This window comes from Bidens hawaiensis, unplaced genomic scaffold, assembly GCF_021521415.1.
Source record: "Bidens hawaiensis isolate Kalapana, Puna unplaced genomic scaffold, B.hawaiensis_p1.1 tig00028281_1, whole genome shotgun sequence".
NCBI lineage: Eukaryota > Viridiplantae > Streptophyta > Magnoliopsida > Asterales > Asteraceae > Bidens > Bidens hawaiensis.
The window spans coordinates 226,744-243,862 of record NW_027505114.1 but is presented as its reverse complement, the minus strand read 5'-3'; the positions used below and the strand labels follow the sequence as shown (position 1 = coordinate 243,862).

The 17,119-nt window shown below is 40.3% G+C and overlaps 1 protein-coding gene across 1 annotated transcript; it reads right to left on the bottom strand.

Moving 5' to 3' along the window:
* Positions 1 to 2,235: 2,235 nt before the first annotated feature.
* On the bottom strand, positions 2,236 to 7,833 carry LOC143610818 (laccase-17-like). Its single transcript, XM_077085191.1, has 6 exons — positions 7,723 to 7,833; positions 4,759 to 5,004; positions 3,887 to 4,008; positions 3,543 to 3,787; positions 3,336 to 3,464; positions 2,236 to 3,248 (listed from the first exon to the last, which is right to left on the bottom strand). Exons 1-6 carry the CDS (start codon positions 7,831 to 7,833, stop codon positions 2,236 to 2,238), a joined length of 1,866 nt encoding a protein of 621 aa, XP_076941306.1.
* Positions 7,834 to 17,119: the final 9,286 nt, after the last annotated feature.

Below are 17,119 nucleotides of genomic sequence, written 5' to 3'. Positions count from 1 at the left end.
TGATTTGTAAGATTTGGACAGATTGTGGTAGACTTAGAGTTGAGTCATGAAATTTCACAGAGATGATCTACACATGAAAATATGAGATCTGTGAAATTTTGGTAATTTTTGGATAAAGGATGAATATTTGGTGAATTTAATGCTCGGTTTTGGCTAAAAATGGTGAAAAATAGCTAAACATCATGAAAAATTCTGGAAACATTTAGATAAGCTTTTTATAACATATAAAAGTCACACACAAAATTTCAGATCCATTGGAGAAGTCTAAGTAGGCTTTTCGGTAAAACGGGATCTAGGGTTTTCTAGCTCGGTTTTGGTAAAAATAGCTTGAAAAATGAGTTTTTGGTTCTGTAAAAATTATTGGGAACTATGTAGATGGCAGGAGTCATCCCAGAAAAATTTGGGATTTTTCTAAGGTCGTTTGGTATTTTCGACATATTTGGTGTTTAAATGACGTTTAAAAATAGATAAATAAATGTTAAATATAAAAATTAATTCTGGAAATATTTTTATAAAATTCCTTACTGTCAAAAACTGATTTGTGCAAAATTTCAAGATCCGAGACCAAACGGATAATTATTTGTGCTAAATAGAACATAAAAACAAACTTTTAAAGCTTAAAACGCGTAAACCGGCAAAGTTCGCCTAAGCGAACTGACTGGTGTGTAAAAACCCTAAAAATGGACTATATTCATGAAACTAAGTTAATCAAGTAAAAATAAGTCATCCGAAAGTAATTCGGATGATTTGGGTAATTTTACCCGATTTAGTCGTTTCCGGTATATTAAAGACGGAAACGGGCCCCGCGGCCAAACGGGGTGTCTAAACCGAGCTCTAATTTCACCACTTTGAAAAAACCGTTCAAAAGGTTTGGTTTTATAGGCCCATGGGAGAGAAAGAGAAACAAGTAATAATCAGATCTATGCTCACGCGCCCCCACGCGCAGGCGTAGACCAACATAAGCGCGACACGTGTTCCTGACACTGTATGAGGAGACGTGAAAGGCAACTGTAGCACCTCGAGCACGCGAAAGGTCTGACACATAACGTCTCCATCTCTAATGCATGTCAGCATCAACCAACCACGTGCATTGACGACTCGTTTTAACCAAAGGGATAGAATTTCGCGCAACGCACATATGAGAAATGAAAAAGAAAAGACAAACCCTGTTAAAAGAGCAAACTATTAAGTCTAATATCTATCTTACCTCGCTCGCGCGAGACAAGACACACATTAGACGGGGGGCTTGAAGGGGTATGCACCCGCCTTAACATCGAGCGGGGCGGGTCAACCCACAAGATATAGACAAGAGGCTTGAAATCAGGATGTCATGAAGACATAAAGCCAAAACCTATGCGCGTGGCGCATATCACATATGCTCACGCATATCACATGCTCACGCATCACACATGCTCACGCATCACACATGCTCACGCATCACACATGCTCACGCATATCACATCTGCGCGTGGCGCATATCACATCTGCGCGTGGCGCATATCACATATGCTCACGCATATTACAGATGCTTACGCATATCACATGCTCACGCATATCACATCTGCGCATGAAACATCTGCGCGTGAGAATAAAGAGAAGACCTTGCGCATCCCCGGGATAGGCGCATAAAGGACAACACAACAAATGAGACAATAGTCTAATCCAAATCAGGATAAGGACAACCATGATTGTACTCATCAGACAACCTTCCAGAAGGTATCTTTTAAGGAATAAAGAATGTGCTGATGTTGACAGCTGCCAATGAAGGGTGGACAAGTCAGCAAAACCCATGTGCCACCACGTGATGGCACATGGGTCAGGTAAAATACCTTGGTCAGAGAATAATCAATGAAAAAGCACCAGGTGTCCTAAGTACACATGGCGCGAAGCAATTGGAGGAGGCCAAAAAGGTCCTAATTGGGTCTGAGCCCAATCATTGGAAACCCTAATACTATAAATACCACACCACCTCCACAGTTGGGGGCAAGCAAGAGATATATTCTGAATCCTTTACTCATTTTCACATTCTTATCTTCTCCTGCAATATCTTATTCTCACACCGGAGGGTTACCCCAAAGAGGACCCCTCTGTCCCTTTCTGAAGGGGTAAGCTCACGGTGCTGTTCGTTTTTTAGGTGGAAGAACTCGTATCTCGGAAAACCATCGGTGATATAGCACACTCATACCCGAGGAACGTAGATCGAATACAAGTAAGTCGATACACGTTTCTTCAATATCAATGACAACTTAGAATATACATATATAAGAAATAAGTGTCCATTAACCATAGATACAAACCTGGGTTATCTGCAAGAAATCGTATAGCAACCCACCCGCCAGAAGGGACACCAACCGTGTTTCTTTCAATAGGGTCCACAAGATTGAAGTTCTTAGGGTCCTTGTTAGGATCATAGTTTCCAAACCCTTGACCGACGACAAAGAAATTGAAACCATGAAGGTGAAGAGGGTGGCTTTCAATGCCAAGAATGCTGGTATCTTGCATGACTAACTCGACGCTGGTATTAAACGGAAGAACCATAAGCTTTGTACCATTGCTCACAAAGGTATTATTTGGAGGAGTCCCGGTATAGTTAAACCAATGCAAGGGGCTGATGGGGAAATAAGGAGTGTAAACACCCTTTGACTGATCGGAATAATGCGACTGGAGAAAGGCGACACTTGGCTGTACAAACGACACATTGCTGATGGATGCAGCAAACCTAGTTCCATTTGGACCTTGGCAAGTTTTATTTGCTTCGCAAGGACTCGTACCAAGTCCTACAGTGAAAAAGAGATGTTTGTCGATCTTCTGTGGGACATTAGCCGGAAACTGAGCACTTGCCAAGCTTCGAAGTCTATATGAAAACCGTGTCACGAATGAAGTGTCATTCAAAGATGGCAATGCCGGTTTAAAGAGTGGCAGGGTTTTCATTCGAATGGACAACTCGTATTCAAGAATACCAGCGACTGTTGAATTGTCAAAGGTTCCTTGTCCTGTAACGTATGGTCTAGCAGAAATAAGAAAGTTGGCACTGGGAAATTTGGGTCTGGTCTTAAGGAGGACATTGGTGGTTTGACCAGGAGCTAGTATAAGCGTTTCAGTGTCGAAAGGTTTAACGTAAATGGCACCAGCTTCAACGACTGCGAGGGTGTGGTTTGCTATGCTAAAAAAGAGTTCATCGTTGAGTGCTGCGTTGATCAGTCGAAGCAGGTATGTCTTCCCGGGCTTCACCTTCATTTTGAACGTATCTGCCAATTTTATAAAACATATTATGTAATCCATGGCTGCATACAATTAAAATGCACATGCATGTATCAAATGCTAGGAATACGTACCTTTTGCTGAACAGTTATACAAAGGACCAGGAAGGCCATTGAAGGTATAGGCATCCGAAACATTTGGACCTCCACCGGTTTGTGTTGCTTGGGCAATTATAGCTTCTGGGTCCGTATTAAACCATTCTCCTGCAGGCGACGGCATAATTATTAATACCTCAAAAAACTTAAAAAAATTGATTAATTTTAGATGTAGAAAGTATTTACCGAAGATGATGGGAACTTCTTTATAAGGCTTTGTAAATGGGTACGGGACATTAAGCTTCGGTAGAATAATAAGAGGGCCGTACACACTCGCTCGTAGCCATGATGTATGTGCATGCCAAAACAAAGTTCCTCTTTGTCCAGCGACCGTATAGGTGTACACATAACTCTGTCCTGTTTGTATGGGGCATTGTGTTATGTACGCTGGCCCGTCTGCCCATCCACTCCGCAGCTGACGAATACCGTGCCTGGAGAAACATAGAAAGATATTTCTTGTAATTACATGGAATGCGCGTATCTAATTAGTTAATTTCGTGTTAGAATCACAAAATACTCATGCATGGTACCAATGGATTGTAATATTATTGGAGACACGGTTAGTAACTTTGATAAGCAAGCGGTCACCTTCCCTTGCTACAATTCGTGGACCTGGATATTTCCCGTTCACTGTCACATTTTGCAGCTGGATCTGCAGAAATTAATAATTAACGTATACATATGTTACCTTACTACATAAAAGAAAAAAACACTTAATTATTAACATGTTAGAGAGATATGTAGTATCAAATGCAGCAGCATATATACATTAAACTCATAGTTCCTTGTAATGCCAGCAGCCGAATACACCGAAACAAGTAAGGTTATAATTGCAACTAATATTATTCTCACAAAACCACCCATCTCTCTTTCTCGTTCAAGAAGCTGGAAGCTTTTGTTATTAATTACTGCATATGAACTATGCAATGAATGTTGAATATATATATATATATTTTATTTATTTTTTTTTTATTTTTTTTTTCAAACGTTCAAATTTTTTATAATAATTTTTGGATTCCATTGTCAATATAAACATAGATATTACATCAATATAGCAGGTAGGCGGGCAACAAGCTGCGCCGCCACCCCTTTCTGAATTGCAAACCCTAACCTGCTAAAGACATACCCCTGCCCCTTTGGAGTCGACACATTTCTATGCACAATCTGTTGGACCCTGGTTAGGAAACGGATAGCTTCCGGTGCCAAGGAGCCAAATGTATCAAAAGCCGTAGGGACAAAAACATGTTGGTTCTCTTTGCAGGCTTTAGCATGTTTCTCCACCTTCTTCGTTTCAGCCTTTTCATTGCTTGCCCAGCTACAAACCCATTATTACTCAAACCAGCTAAGGAAGATACCCCTGTGAGGTCAAAGCTTTAAAGACATTTTATGATTGACCACCTACTTTTGTCGCAATGCATCTTTTGAGTGCTAAGAAAGAGAGAACTTCCACCTGTTTCCCTTTGTCGTAAGGATATGCTAATTCATTATTATTATTATTATTAAATTGACCACCTATTGTTGCATTTGAACAAGACATTATTGAAAGAATCAACTTTCTTGTATTCAAGTTCTTCATAGCAATATTCGTTGAGTTCGATCTTGACTCGACATTTGCATTTGCTTCAATCACATATCGAGTTAGCAAGTACTGTAAGTAAAATATACTAAATTACCATAATATCCAACATATTGCAACAAATTAAATTGTATGCAACTTCACTTACGTATAACTATATTAATAATCAGATAAGACATAATGTAATTTTTCAGAAAATGGAAAGTTCTATTCTGAATTAATGTATTACAACCATAAGATGATTCATTATATAGGGGTTCAACCATCGAAAAGTTTTAGTTGATGGCATATAATCATCATTCATGAACTACTGATATGTCAAGTTACATTTAGATGTGTCTTACACTATATGGTAGCAACTAGCAAGTAGATGTGTCTTACATATTGTCAAACAAGTTTAAAGTTTAAGTGGTTGCCAAATTGTTTGGCGATCTCCTTGCTTGTAGGCCACCTGGCGCATTTTCACGTGCATTGTCCAAAATTTTGAAGAAAAGGTGGTTGTCAAACTGTTTGGCGACCCATCAATGATATAAGAAAAATACTATATTGGGGCGAAATATAGTTCACCCTATGGGGACAATATTTTGCATGACTATGGTCGTCTTTAAGAATAGTTAATTTTTTTAGCCAAAGGTGAAAAAAAAATTGTGCCTTAAGTAAAAGATGTTTTTGTTGGATTTAAACAATTCAACTTTTAAATTGGCTTACTTGGTTATAATTTGGGTTGTGTAGAAAACCTTTTGTATTAAAGTAAGCTTAAACATGTCTCAAGTGAGAATAAATGGACTTAGGTTGTGTAAAAAACTTTTTGTATAAAATATATATCTCAAGTGAGACTAGAAACAACAACCTTTTGTTGGGACTTGGGAGTCACATCCCTTTGCCACCAGACTTGTGTAATAAGTTTAAATATTAAATATACATATTATTTTTCCTAATATATAAATTTAAAAAAAAAATCAGGCTTAGGGAGGTGTCTAACCGAGGTCCGTCGAACACCCTGTCCTCCTTAGCCTTAATTATACACCTATTGGAGACCTTAGTGGTAAATGTGTTAAAAAAAAGGCAATGTTTTGATCGACCCCTTGTGATGCATGGGAAAGTGGGTCTATACTTAAACAACTAGGTTAGAACTCGTGTAATAGACGGGTTAGTAAAAAAGAAATATAAACAAAACAACCATTTTCTATTTCTAATATAAAGTTAAATGGTGTTAGATTTAGAAAATCTTCATTCACCGAGCAGACGGTTGATGATGAAATTCACCTTTGATTTTAGGAGGAAAGCACACATCTTTTTTCAATCCAGCTCTTAAATAACGATAAAATTTAAAAATAATTTGAAATAAACATTAGTGCAATACGAACAACCAATATTAAATAAAGTGTATAATATGAAACCTTATTTAAAAACATGGATAGTAGCATGTTTTCGTCGATAAAGATCTTAGTCACATAGTAATGGTTGGAGACCACATTGCATCAGAATAACATAAAATATATGTTTTGAATTTAAATTAGTATAAGAGTGTCATAACATTTAATAAGCTTCAAACTTACCATTACAAAACCGTAACTTGCGAATTGTAAGAAAATAACAACATTTATAGATATACGGTACTAAAAAAACCCAAATACCCTTAAGTCACCCGCGGGTCAAAGGTAAACTTCTCATATGCCACTCGCGGGACAAATGGATCAGCCGCATAAGTCAATAAATGAAGAACAAGGATACGTCCTAGAGACTATGTGCGGAAGAATCCAGGCACCTTCTGGAATCATCCGCAGGGTAGTATCCCCACCCGCTAAGATGACCAGAAGGCAATGTCATAGGACAGTTGTAATTAACTAATTACCTTCTAGAAGATTTACCAAGATCCTTTCTTGGAGAATACGTGATTCATCAGCCAATGAATGGAGGACAACTGGCCAGGTTGTTATAACCATGCACATGACCAGAGTTATCTCGTCCTATCATAGAGTGACACGTGTACAGGTTGTTATAACCATGCACATGGGACGTATAGCTCAACCTATCATATGAGGGCACGTGTCCAGACGGTTACGAGAGCATCTTCTAGAAAGGGACAGCTGGGCCAATCACATTCCCACACCCTTCGGCTATAAATACTTCACAATCTCCATGAGGTAACACATTCACTCTCCACTCTCTACTCTAAATACTGAAGTACTTTCTCTCTATCAGAACTATACTTATTCTCACGCCGAATGGTGGTTACGGGAAGACCCTCTCTCTTGTCCTTCACGTAACGAGCTCACGGTGCTTGTTTTGCATTTTTCTGTCACTGGACTTCTGGAGGTTGTGCTCATATCGTTGGTTGTTGTGTTTGACCCATCCCTGTGGACTCATTGGATCCAGGACCCGTTAAAAGGATCGGATCCGTGTTTCTTCATTGGCGCCATCTGTCATTGTGTTAGAACTGCAAAAGTTTTCTGTTGGTTTTTGGTTCGTACGATATGAGTCAGCTTCCTGAGGGGCCTATGGAAACTCCTGTAATTTCTAGACGTTCTACCGGTGTTGAAGCACCTGGAGGTTCTACTTTGGGTAATTTGGAGCGTGTCATGGCACCTGGAGGTCCTTCTCCGGGTGACATGGGACGTATAGCTCAACCTATCATATGAGGGCACGTGTCTAGACGGTTACGAGAGCATCTTCTAGAAAGGGACAGCTGGGCCAATCACATTCCCACACCCTTCGGTTATAAATACTTCACAATCTCCATGAGGTAACACATTCACTCTCCACTCTCTACTCTAAATACTGAAGTACTTTTTCTCCATCAGAACTATACTTATTCGCCGAAGGGTGGTTACGGGAAGACCCTCCCTCTTGTCCTTCACGTAACGAGCTCATGGTGCTTGTTTTGCAGTTTTCTGTCATTGGACTTCTGGAGGTTGTGCTCATATCGTTGGTTGTTGTGTTTGACCCATCCCTGTGGACTCATTGGATCCAGGACCCGTTAAATGGATCGGATCCGTGTTTCTTCATTGGCGCCATCTGTCATTGTGTTAGATCTGCAAAAGTTTTCTGTTGGTTTTTGGTTCGTATGATATGAGTCAGCTTCCTGAGGGGCCGATGGAAACTCCTGTAATTGCTAGACGTTTTACTGATGTTGAAGCACCTGGAGGTTCTACTCTGGGTAATTTGGAACGTGTCATGGCACCTGGAGGTCCTTCTCCGGGTGACTTGGGACGTATCACGGTGCAAACTCGCCTGACTCGTACAAAATTGGGCCTGGAAGATGATTCTGACGATTCTGAGTTGGTGAGGACCCAACGACGAAGTTCCGGAGCTAGAGGACCCTTATCCCCTGAGGAATGGTTCCGTATCCAGCATGAAAATGTCACAGCCGAGTACGAGCACATGGTGCGTGAAGAGCGACTTCGTGCTCGTACTCTGAATTATGATGAATCTCCTAGTAGGTCCCCTTCAGCTCCTACAACTTTGAAGAATAGTCAAATATGCGGAAGCCTTCAAATTGAGGGGTTTCCAGAAGACGAGTTTGTTAGAAGAGGACGTGGTTATCCTTGCAGGGTTACACGTCCACCCTCCTACAAAGAAGAATTGGAAAGTTTGACCCGTCATACCGTCCGAGCGCTGTAAGCTATTATAGCGGAGATAGCAGAAACCATGGTTGGGAGGGGACTAGTCGCCCACGTGTGACAGTTCGCCATGAAGAATACCATAGAGACGCGGAGTAGGACTTTACCAAGCCGTATCGCCCTGTAGCTCCTACTAAAAAATCATAGTTCATTTCACGTATTACAACGGCTCCATTCCCGGTCAACGCGAAAATTCCAACGTCCGTAGGGAAATACGATGGAATGACTGATCCCAGCGATCACTTATTAAACTTTGTGGAAGTAGGAGGAGTCAGCGGTTGGACTCTCCCCTACTGGTGCCACATGTTCGCATTAACATTCACTGGTGCAGCATGGGAGTGGTTTGAGAAGTTGTCGGACGGACAAATTAAGAGCTGGGATGACTTTGTAGCCAAATTTTCCCAGCATTTTAGTCAGCAAAAGAAGCACACTCGTGATCCTTTAGAGATGTTAGACGTGGTGAGATGAAACAATGAATCCATCGAGGACTTCATAACTCGATTCAACGACGAAAGTCTCAATATTAGCGGGATCAGCGAAGATATGTTGCGAGGAGCTTTCAGCAAAAATGTGAAAAGTGATGATTTGATCAGAACATTAACTGGTAGAGACAGAATGCCCAAAACATGGGACGAGATAATGTCTGCGGCAAAACTCTACGCAAGAACAGAAAGGACTTTGAGTTCTGGAAGTTAGAAACAAACGCCAAAAGTGGAGTTTCAAACTCCGCGACCATATAGACAGGCCAAAGGAACAATTTGGTCAAGGCTCTAGCCCTCCGCGGAATCATCAAAGCAATTCGATGCCAAATCTTTGATTGGCAACAAAAACAAAGCAGGCTCTTCAGCACGAGTCACCAACAATTTGACTCCACTGTTGAAGACCCCTGCAAAGATTCTTACCACTGAAAACATGAATTTCACGAAACCTCAACCACTCACAAGTCACAAGGAGATCATTCCTTGATGCTAAAAAGCACTGTTCGTTTCATGATGACATAGGGCACAACACAAATGAATGTATAGCTTTGAAAAGTGAAATTGAAGTGGCTGTAAAGTCGGGAAAACTTGGATACTTGGTTAAAGGTGCGAGGCTAGGGACTGGTAAAGCTCCCGCGCGAGATAATCAGGGCCCGCCCAAGAAACAAGTCAGAGACCTGAATGTTCACATGATAAAAGGAGGACATAAAGTGGGAGGAAAGAGGAGAGAGTTCGATGATGAGGAATGCAAAAATGAGCAGGTAATCTTTCCGCGGGTCAAAGGGGACCTTGTAACAAGAATCCTTTGATAATCACTGCCCTTGTAGGCCATTATCGTTCGCATTATGTCTTTTTTGATACGGGATCTACCTCAGACATAATGTACGAACAATGTTTTGAACAATTAGACGAAGACGACAAGGTGAGGTTGAAGCCGATTCATGCACCTGTGTCTAGGTTCGGAGGCGAAGTGATGCACCCGTGGGGGGGGGGTATCTTTTCAGGTAACTCTTAGTGATGAGATTCATTCAAGAACAGAGGATGTTGATTTTTGGTTTTACCGATGACATCAAAGCATGATATCATCCTGGGTCGTGAAGCGATTGGTGACTTTAATGCTCATCCTTCTACAGCACACGGCGCGGTGGGAGTTCCGACTTGCACTGGTGTGGCAATCATCCACATTAATCGCCACTGCTTCACGACAAAAAGTTCAAAACCCAGCAAAGTCCCAAAGCAAGTTCGAAGGACCGAGCCAGAAAAATGGGTGGTAAACAAGAAGTTCTCGGATCAATCAGTAACGATTGGGCCCACTAATTCTGAGATTGTGAGGACATTTTTAAAGCAACTATTGACGAGGAATGTAAACATCTTTTTGTGGCAACCCGCGGACATGACTGGCGTCCTGCGGAGGATTGCAGAGCATAAGTTGCGAGTAAACCCATCGTTTACTCCAATTGTGCAAAAGAAGCGCATGATGGGTCCAGAACAGACTAAAGCAATGAATGAACAAGTTTAAGACCTTTTACATGCTGGAATCATCCGCCCAATCCAGTACCAGACTTGGGTCGCTAATTTAGTCATTGTTCCCAAAAGTAACGGGACATGGCAGATGTTTATAGATTTCAAGGATCTAAATAAGGCATGCCTGTAGGACTGTTATCCACTGCCGGAATCGATCTCAAAGTTGATGCTGTAGCCCCATTCAAGTTTAAGTGTTTCCTCGACGCTTACAAAGGCTATCATCAGATCCGCATGGTGGCGGGTGATGAAGACAAGACAACGTTTCGCACAGATCAAGGAACCTTCTGTTACAAGATGATGCCCTTTGGCTTGAAAAACGCGGGTGCTATGTATCAACTATTGATGGACGAAGAATTTAAGAGACAAATTGGGAGAAACCTAGAGGTGTATATGGATGACATGGTGATAAAGAGTATTAAGGAATATCAGATGTTCCGAGATATTGAGGAAACGTTTGAGACCCTTAGGCAGATCAATATGAAGCTGAACCCCAGCAAATGTTCCTTCGGAATGGAGGAAGGAAAATTTTTGGGTGTCATCGTAACAAGTGCGGGTTTCAAAGCCAATCCAGACAAGGTGCAGACAGTAGCCCGCATGCCTTCACCTTCCTCCCTCAAGGAAGTATAGACACTCAATGGAAGGCTGGTTGCGTTGAACAGATTCTTAGCCAATCATGCGGCTAAGTCTTACCCGTTTGTCTCGACTCTGAGAAATTGCCTCAAGAAAGCGCACTTCAAATGGACGGCAAAATCCGAACAAGCATTTCTGGAGGTCAAGAAGTGTTTGATGGAGTTTCCTACCTTGACAGCGCCGTATGAGGGAGAGCCTCTGACAGTATACTTATCAGCATCTGACATCGCCATTGGAGCCGTGCTACTGACAGACAGAAAGAATGTCCAAACACCAATTTACTATGTTAGTAGGACGTTGACTGGGCCGAAAACTAGATATTCAATGCTTGAAAAATTGGTTCTAGCATTGGTTTAAGCTGCCAGGCGTCTCCGTATATATTTCCAGGGCCATCCCATTAATGTGTTAACAGTGTACAAATTAAAAAATGTTTTGAGCAAACCAGAACTGTCGGGGAGTTTAGCAAAATGGGCTATTGAACTGGGTGAACATGAAATTGAATATAAACCCAGGCTCATGATAAAAGGACAAGTGTTGGCGGACTTCGTCACAGAATTTCTGCAGCACAAAGAAGAAGAATGCTTAGTCGAACAACAAACCCCAATTCCTCCTGAACAAGGCCAAATTTGGTTACTGTTCACGGATGGAGCTTCCAGCAGCGAAGGTTCAGGCATAGGCCTCAGGCTGGTTAACCCCGAAGGCCATGAGTTTACATATGCCATCAAGTTAGACTTTAAAAGTACTAACAATTAGGCAGAATATGAAGCTTTCTTGGCGGGCTTGAGAATCGCTAAAAAACTTGGGTAATGCACCAAAATGCGCGGGTGGATTCTATGTTAATTGCGGGACATATCAACGGAACTTATGAAGCAAAAAACGATGTAATGGCTTCGTACTCCTCATAAGCAAAAGGACCTGATCCTTCAATTTTTATCGTGCAAAGTTATTCACATCAAACGTAGCGAAAACAAGTACGCGGATGCTCTTAGCAAGTTGGCATCAACGAATTTTGAACACTTCGCTAAAGACATTCGTGTAGAAGTCCTTGATCGACCATCCATCCCGCAAAATCAAGTTTTAGTAATACAAACCGGCGTTGAATCCTGGATGACGCCAATCATGGCTTACTTGACATCAGGAGTTATCCCGGAAGAGAAATCTTTGGCCCAAAAGATTAGACACAAAGCCTTGAATTATCAAGTACATGATGGTATTTTATATCGACGATCCTTCCTCGGCCCACTCCTGAGATGTGTGGATGCTGAGGATGCGAATTACCTGATACGAGAGTTTCATGAAAGGATTTGTGGTCTCCACACGGGCCCAAGAATGGTAGTAGAAAAACTCATGAACGTTGGATACTACTGGCCAGGGATGCATAAGGATGTTGTACAAGAGATTAGAAAATGTGATTCTTGTCAACAGCATGCTCCCAATACGTTGCGTTCGAAGAATGAGTTGGTGCCGGTAACATCTGCCTAGCCATTCCAAAAGTGGGTGGTCGATATCATGGGTCCATTCTCTGAAGCCTCGGGACGAGTCAAGTTCTTTATCGTGGCTATAGACTATTTTACCAAATGGGTAGAGGCTAAACCAATTGCTTCCATCACTGCATCAAGTGTCAAGAAATTCTTGTGGGAATTCATTATCTGCCGTTTCGGCCTCCGGCAGGAATTAGTTAGCAACAATGGAACTGAATTCGCAGACAGCGGGTTACAAGCATGGCTGAAAGAATTGCACGTTAAACAAGTGTTTACATTTGTCAATTTTTTTATTCGTATTTGTATTTGTATTCGTTAAACCGACCCGTTTAGTTATTTCAATGTATTTGTTTTTATGAGATTTATCAAGTTATATCAATTTCAATGATTTAAAGTTTGCATATTATCTATTCGTATCAAATCTTCGAGCCTTAAAAGGTTATAAAATAATCAAGTACAAACTATTTGAGTAAAATATAAACAAATCCTAAAGATATTAAAGTATATAAAGTTTTTATCAAGTTATATATAATTATAAAGTTCAAGGATCAATATGTAAGTAGAGTTTAAAAACAAAATATAAAGGTTTTGATAGTTCAGGGGCAGAAGTGTAAATTATTTAAATAAAATAATAAAAAAATAACCTAACCCTTCCCTCCCATCCCCTACCCATGTTTTTCCGGTGGCCGGCTGGAATTCTAGCGGCTTTTTCCGGAGACACATTAAAACTCGCGTTTAACATCCATTTTAATCCGTTAATTAGCCCAAACGACTTCTCCTATAACGTCAAGCATTATTACGTGATTTATTTCTCCATTAAAAACCTAATTAACATCCTTTAATCACCCAAACTGACGGATTATAATCAAGGCTATAATAACTCGTATTAACATCAAACGATTCGATTGGAACTATAAATAGTACCCTAACCTTCATCTAAACGGGTTACAAACATAAAATTATACATAAAAACACTTTATAATCATCAATTTGTTCATCCAAGATCGGTTCCAGCCAAGTCTTGTTCATCATGTTTACGGCACCTGTAACATCCTAAATATTATAATATTGAATAAAAAAGTCGTGTTCAATTATCGTGTGTTAATATTTAATTAATATTAAATAAAGAAAGAAATATGAACTTAGATTAATTAAGATGGAGTAATGGGTAAGATGGGCCTTAGGTCCATGGGCTTTAAGGGATATAAATACTCCCTAAACCATCCTAAAACCCTAAATCCTCATTTCCATCTTTCCATAATCTTTACACACTCAAAAACACACATATCACCACATAAATATTCGGCCGAGAGTGAAAGGTGAGATCCAAGCCAAACAAGCATCGATTCTTGATAGATTCTCGTAATACAAGATAGATTCAAGACCTAAAGTTCATAACCAAGCTAAACCGTAACCTCAAAATGCGTAAAGGTATGTCTTTTACCTTTAAAGTTTACGTATTTATGAACGGTTAGCCTTGAAACTTGATACTAGAGTAGATCGGGTATAAACGAGTATTAAAGTAGCGAACTTGATGTTAGAAACGAACTTAACGAACTCGCGGCTGCTTATGACTCGTTTAAAATAAACCCTAGACCTAGTATTGAACGTTTTAGTCTTAAAGACCCAAACTTTATCCTTTTCCGAGCTGAGTTTTACCCGAAAATGATCATAGGAATGCTCACGTGTTGGGTTAATACCACATCGAAGAGTTACACGTTAAAACGGAAATGATTATAGAGATTTTTGATGAGCCGTAGCTACTGCTGGGTAACTTCGCCCGTAGTAAGTTTGCCCAGCATGTTCGCCTGCATGATTGCCAAGCATGTTTGCCAAGCATGTTCGCTAAGCATGTTCACCAAACAAGTTCGCCTGTGGTTAACTTCGCTACATACAAGTTCGCCGCTGATAAGTTCACCTGAATCCAAGTTCGCTTAATGATTAAGTTCGCTTAATGAGTAAGTTCGCTTAATGTTAAGTTCGCTTAAAACGCTAAGTAAAAGTAATCCAGTACTAGACCACGAATTGGGCTTACGAATCAGGCTTAATTCACTGTAACAAATAAGTAGGTGAATAAAATAATAAATTAAAATAAAAATTTTCCAAGCTGACCTGGCAGCTTAACCCTAGCTAGGGGCTCTGCCCCTTGGACCCCGCTAAGGGCTGCCGCCCCTAGAACCCGCTGCCAGGGGCGATGCCCCCAGACCCTTGTTCGTTGTGGGTTATATAAAGATAGAAATACGATATGAGTAGTAATAATTAATTGATACATGTAAATATTATACAGTTAGCCGTGCACAACTCAAGAAAGGGATTACGATTAACGGTGAACGTAACCGCATTCAGGTGAGTTTCTAGCCCAATTTCCTTGTAATGTTTTCGGGGCTGCGTGTATACTAGATGTGATAGTTAATAAATTTACCTTAAATGGTAAGTTTATGCCATGTATGCTTTTATATGTTAATTATGTAAATCTTGAATGTGAACGAAAGCTTGTCGGTACGTGAACAATCTTCGGATATTGCACGTATTTACAAGGGAGGTATGTATGAAATGGATGAATGTGTATGATAACTATATTTATAATATATGAATGTGTATGAATGAGTAAAGAATGTATGTATATGTTACGAGTATGTAAAGACAGAATGTACGAAGATGAAGAAGTAAGGGATCAGACCCTAATAATATCTGAGATAGAGAAGTATAAAGGGATCAGACCCTACTAATATCTGAGATGGACAAGAAAGGGATCAGACCCTAGTAATATCTGAGATAGACAAAGGAAAGAGGGATCAGACCCTAATAATATATGAGATAGAAAAGGAAAGGATCAGACCCTAATAATATCTGAGATAGAAGGGACAGTAGATATAAAGTATGAAAGTAATAAAGTATGTAGGTATGTATGAAAGTATGAAATAAAAGTAAATTAGAAAAGTAATTATTATGTATCTTCGGATGCATGATTGAAGGTAACCGAATGTATTGTATGATGTATGATTAACTAGAACTCACTCAGCGTAGCTGACTTTTAGTATGCACGTAGGCGAGTAGAATGAGACAGCTGGCTTGAGCGGGGACACATGGCAGGAGAATAAGAGTCTGGCATCTGAGGACGCAAGTAGTTTTATGTTTAATGTTTTAATATCGAAAGACAAGGGATGTTTTAAGACATGTTTATGGTTGATATGTAATGTTTTATGAAGGTTTTATATTCCGCATAAATTTTTAATTAACTCTGATATTTGAACTATGTTAATGAATAAATCCAACGCCAAATGTAGGGCACCGGTAACGGGGCCTTACAGCACCAAACTAAGTAAGTGATAGATGAATTCGTATTAGTTTCGTTTGTGGGTTCCTAATCGTGACGATCTTCACACATTCATCATGGACGAAGCTCATAATCTCGATATTCCATTCATCTGGTGCGAATAAGATGTATTTTGATCTACGGACCACATTTTGGTGGCCCGCGTTATATGTGAGAAAATGCCTTACTTGCGCTAAAGTTAAGGCCGAGCACCAACTACCAACTGGTTTGCTCGTTCAACCACATATCCCTGTGTGGAAATGGGAAGATATCTCTATGGATTTTGTGTTCAAGCTCCCTACTACTAGAAAATGTCACGACGGTATTTGGATTATTGTTGACCGTTTGACTAAGTCCGCGCATTTCATTCCGATCAACGAAAAATTTTTCGGTTGATTAACTCGCTCAGATTTATGTTCAGCGTATTGTTTGCCGTCATGGTATACCTTTGCGTATCATTTCCGATCGTGATAGCCGTTTTACTTCTCACTTCTGGTCATCGCTTCAAAATGCGTTGGGAACTCGATTGGATCTTAGTAACACCTATTATCCTCAAACCGATGGACAATCCGAGTGCACGATTCAAACGCTCGAAGACATGCTTAGGTCATGTGTCATGGATTTTGGGGTAAACTGGGATTCTCATCTTCACTTGATTGGATTCTCGTACAATAATAGTTTTCATTCGAGTATCGTTATGGCTCCGTTCCAAGCTCTCTATGGTCATTAATGTCGATCACCTATCTGTTGGAATGAAATTGGTGAAACCCAAATCACTGGTCTGGAACTTTTTCAAGAGACTACGGACACATTTTCTCAAATCCGACAAAACCACTTAACCGCTTATAGCCTTCAAAAGAGTTACGCTGATAACCGATGACAACCTCTTGAGTTTAAGGTTGGTGACCGTGTCCTTCTCAAGATATCTCTTTGGAAAGGTGTTGTTCGTTTTGGCAAGAAAGGCAAACTATCTCCTCGTTTTGTTGGACCTTTCAAGATTCTTGCTCGTGTTGGTAGTGTTGCTTACACACTTGAACTTACTCAAGAGCTTTCTAATGTTCATTCGACGTTCCATGTTTCAAATCTACAGAAATGTCTTGCTGAGGGAAATCTCCATGTACCACTCGATGAAGT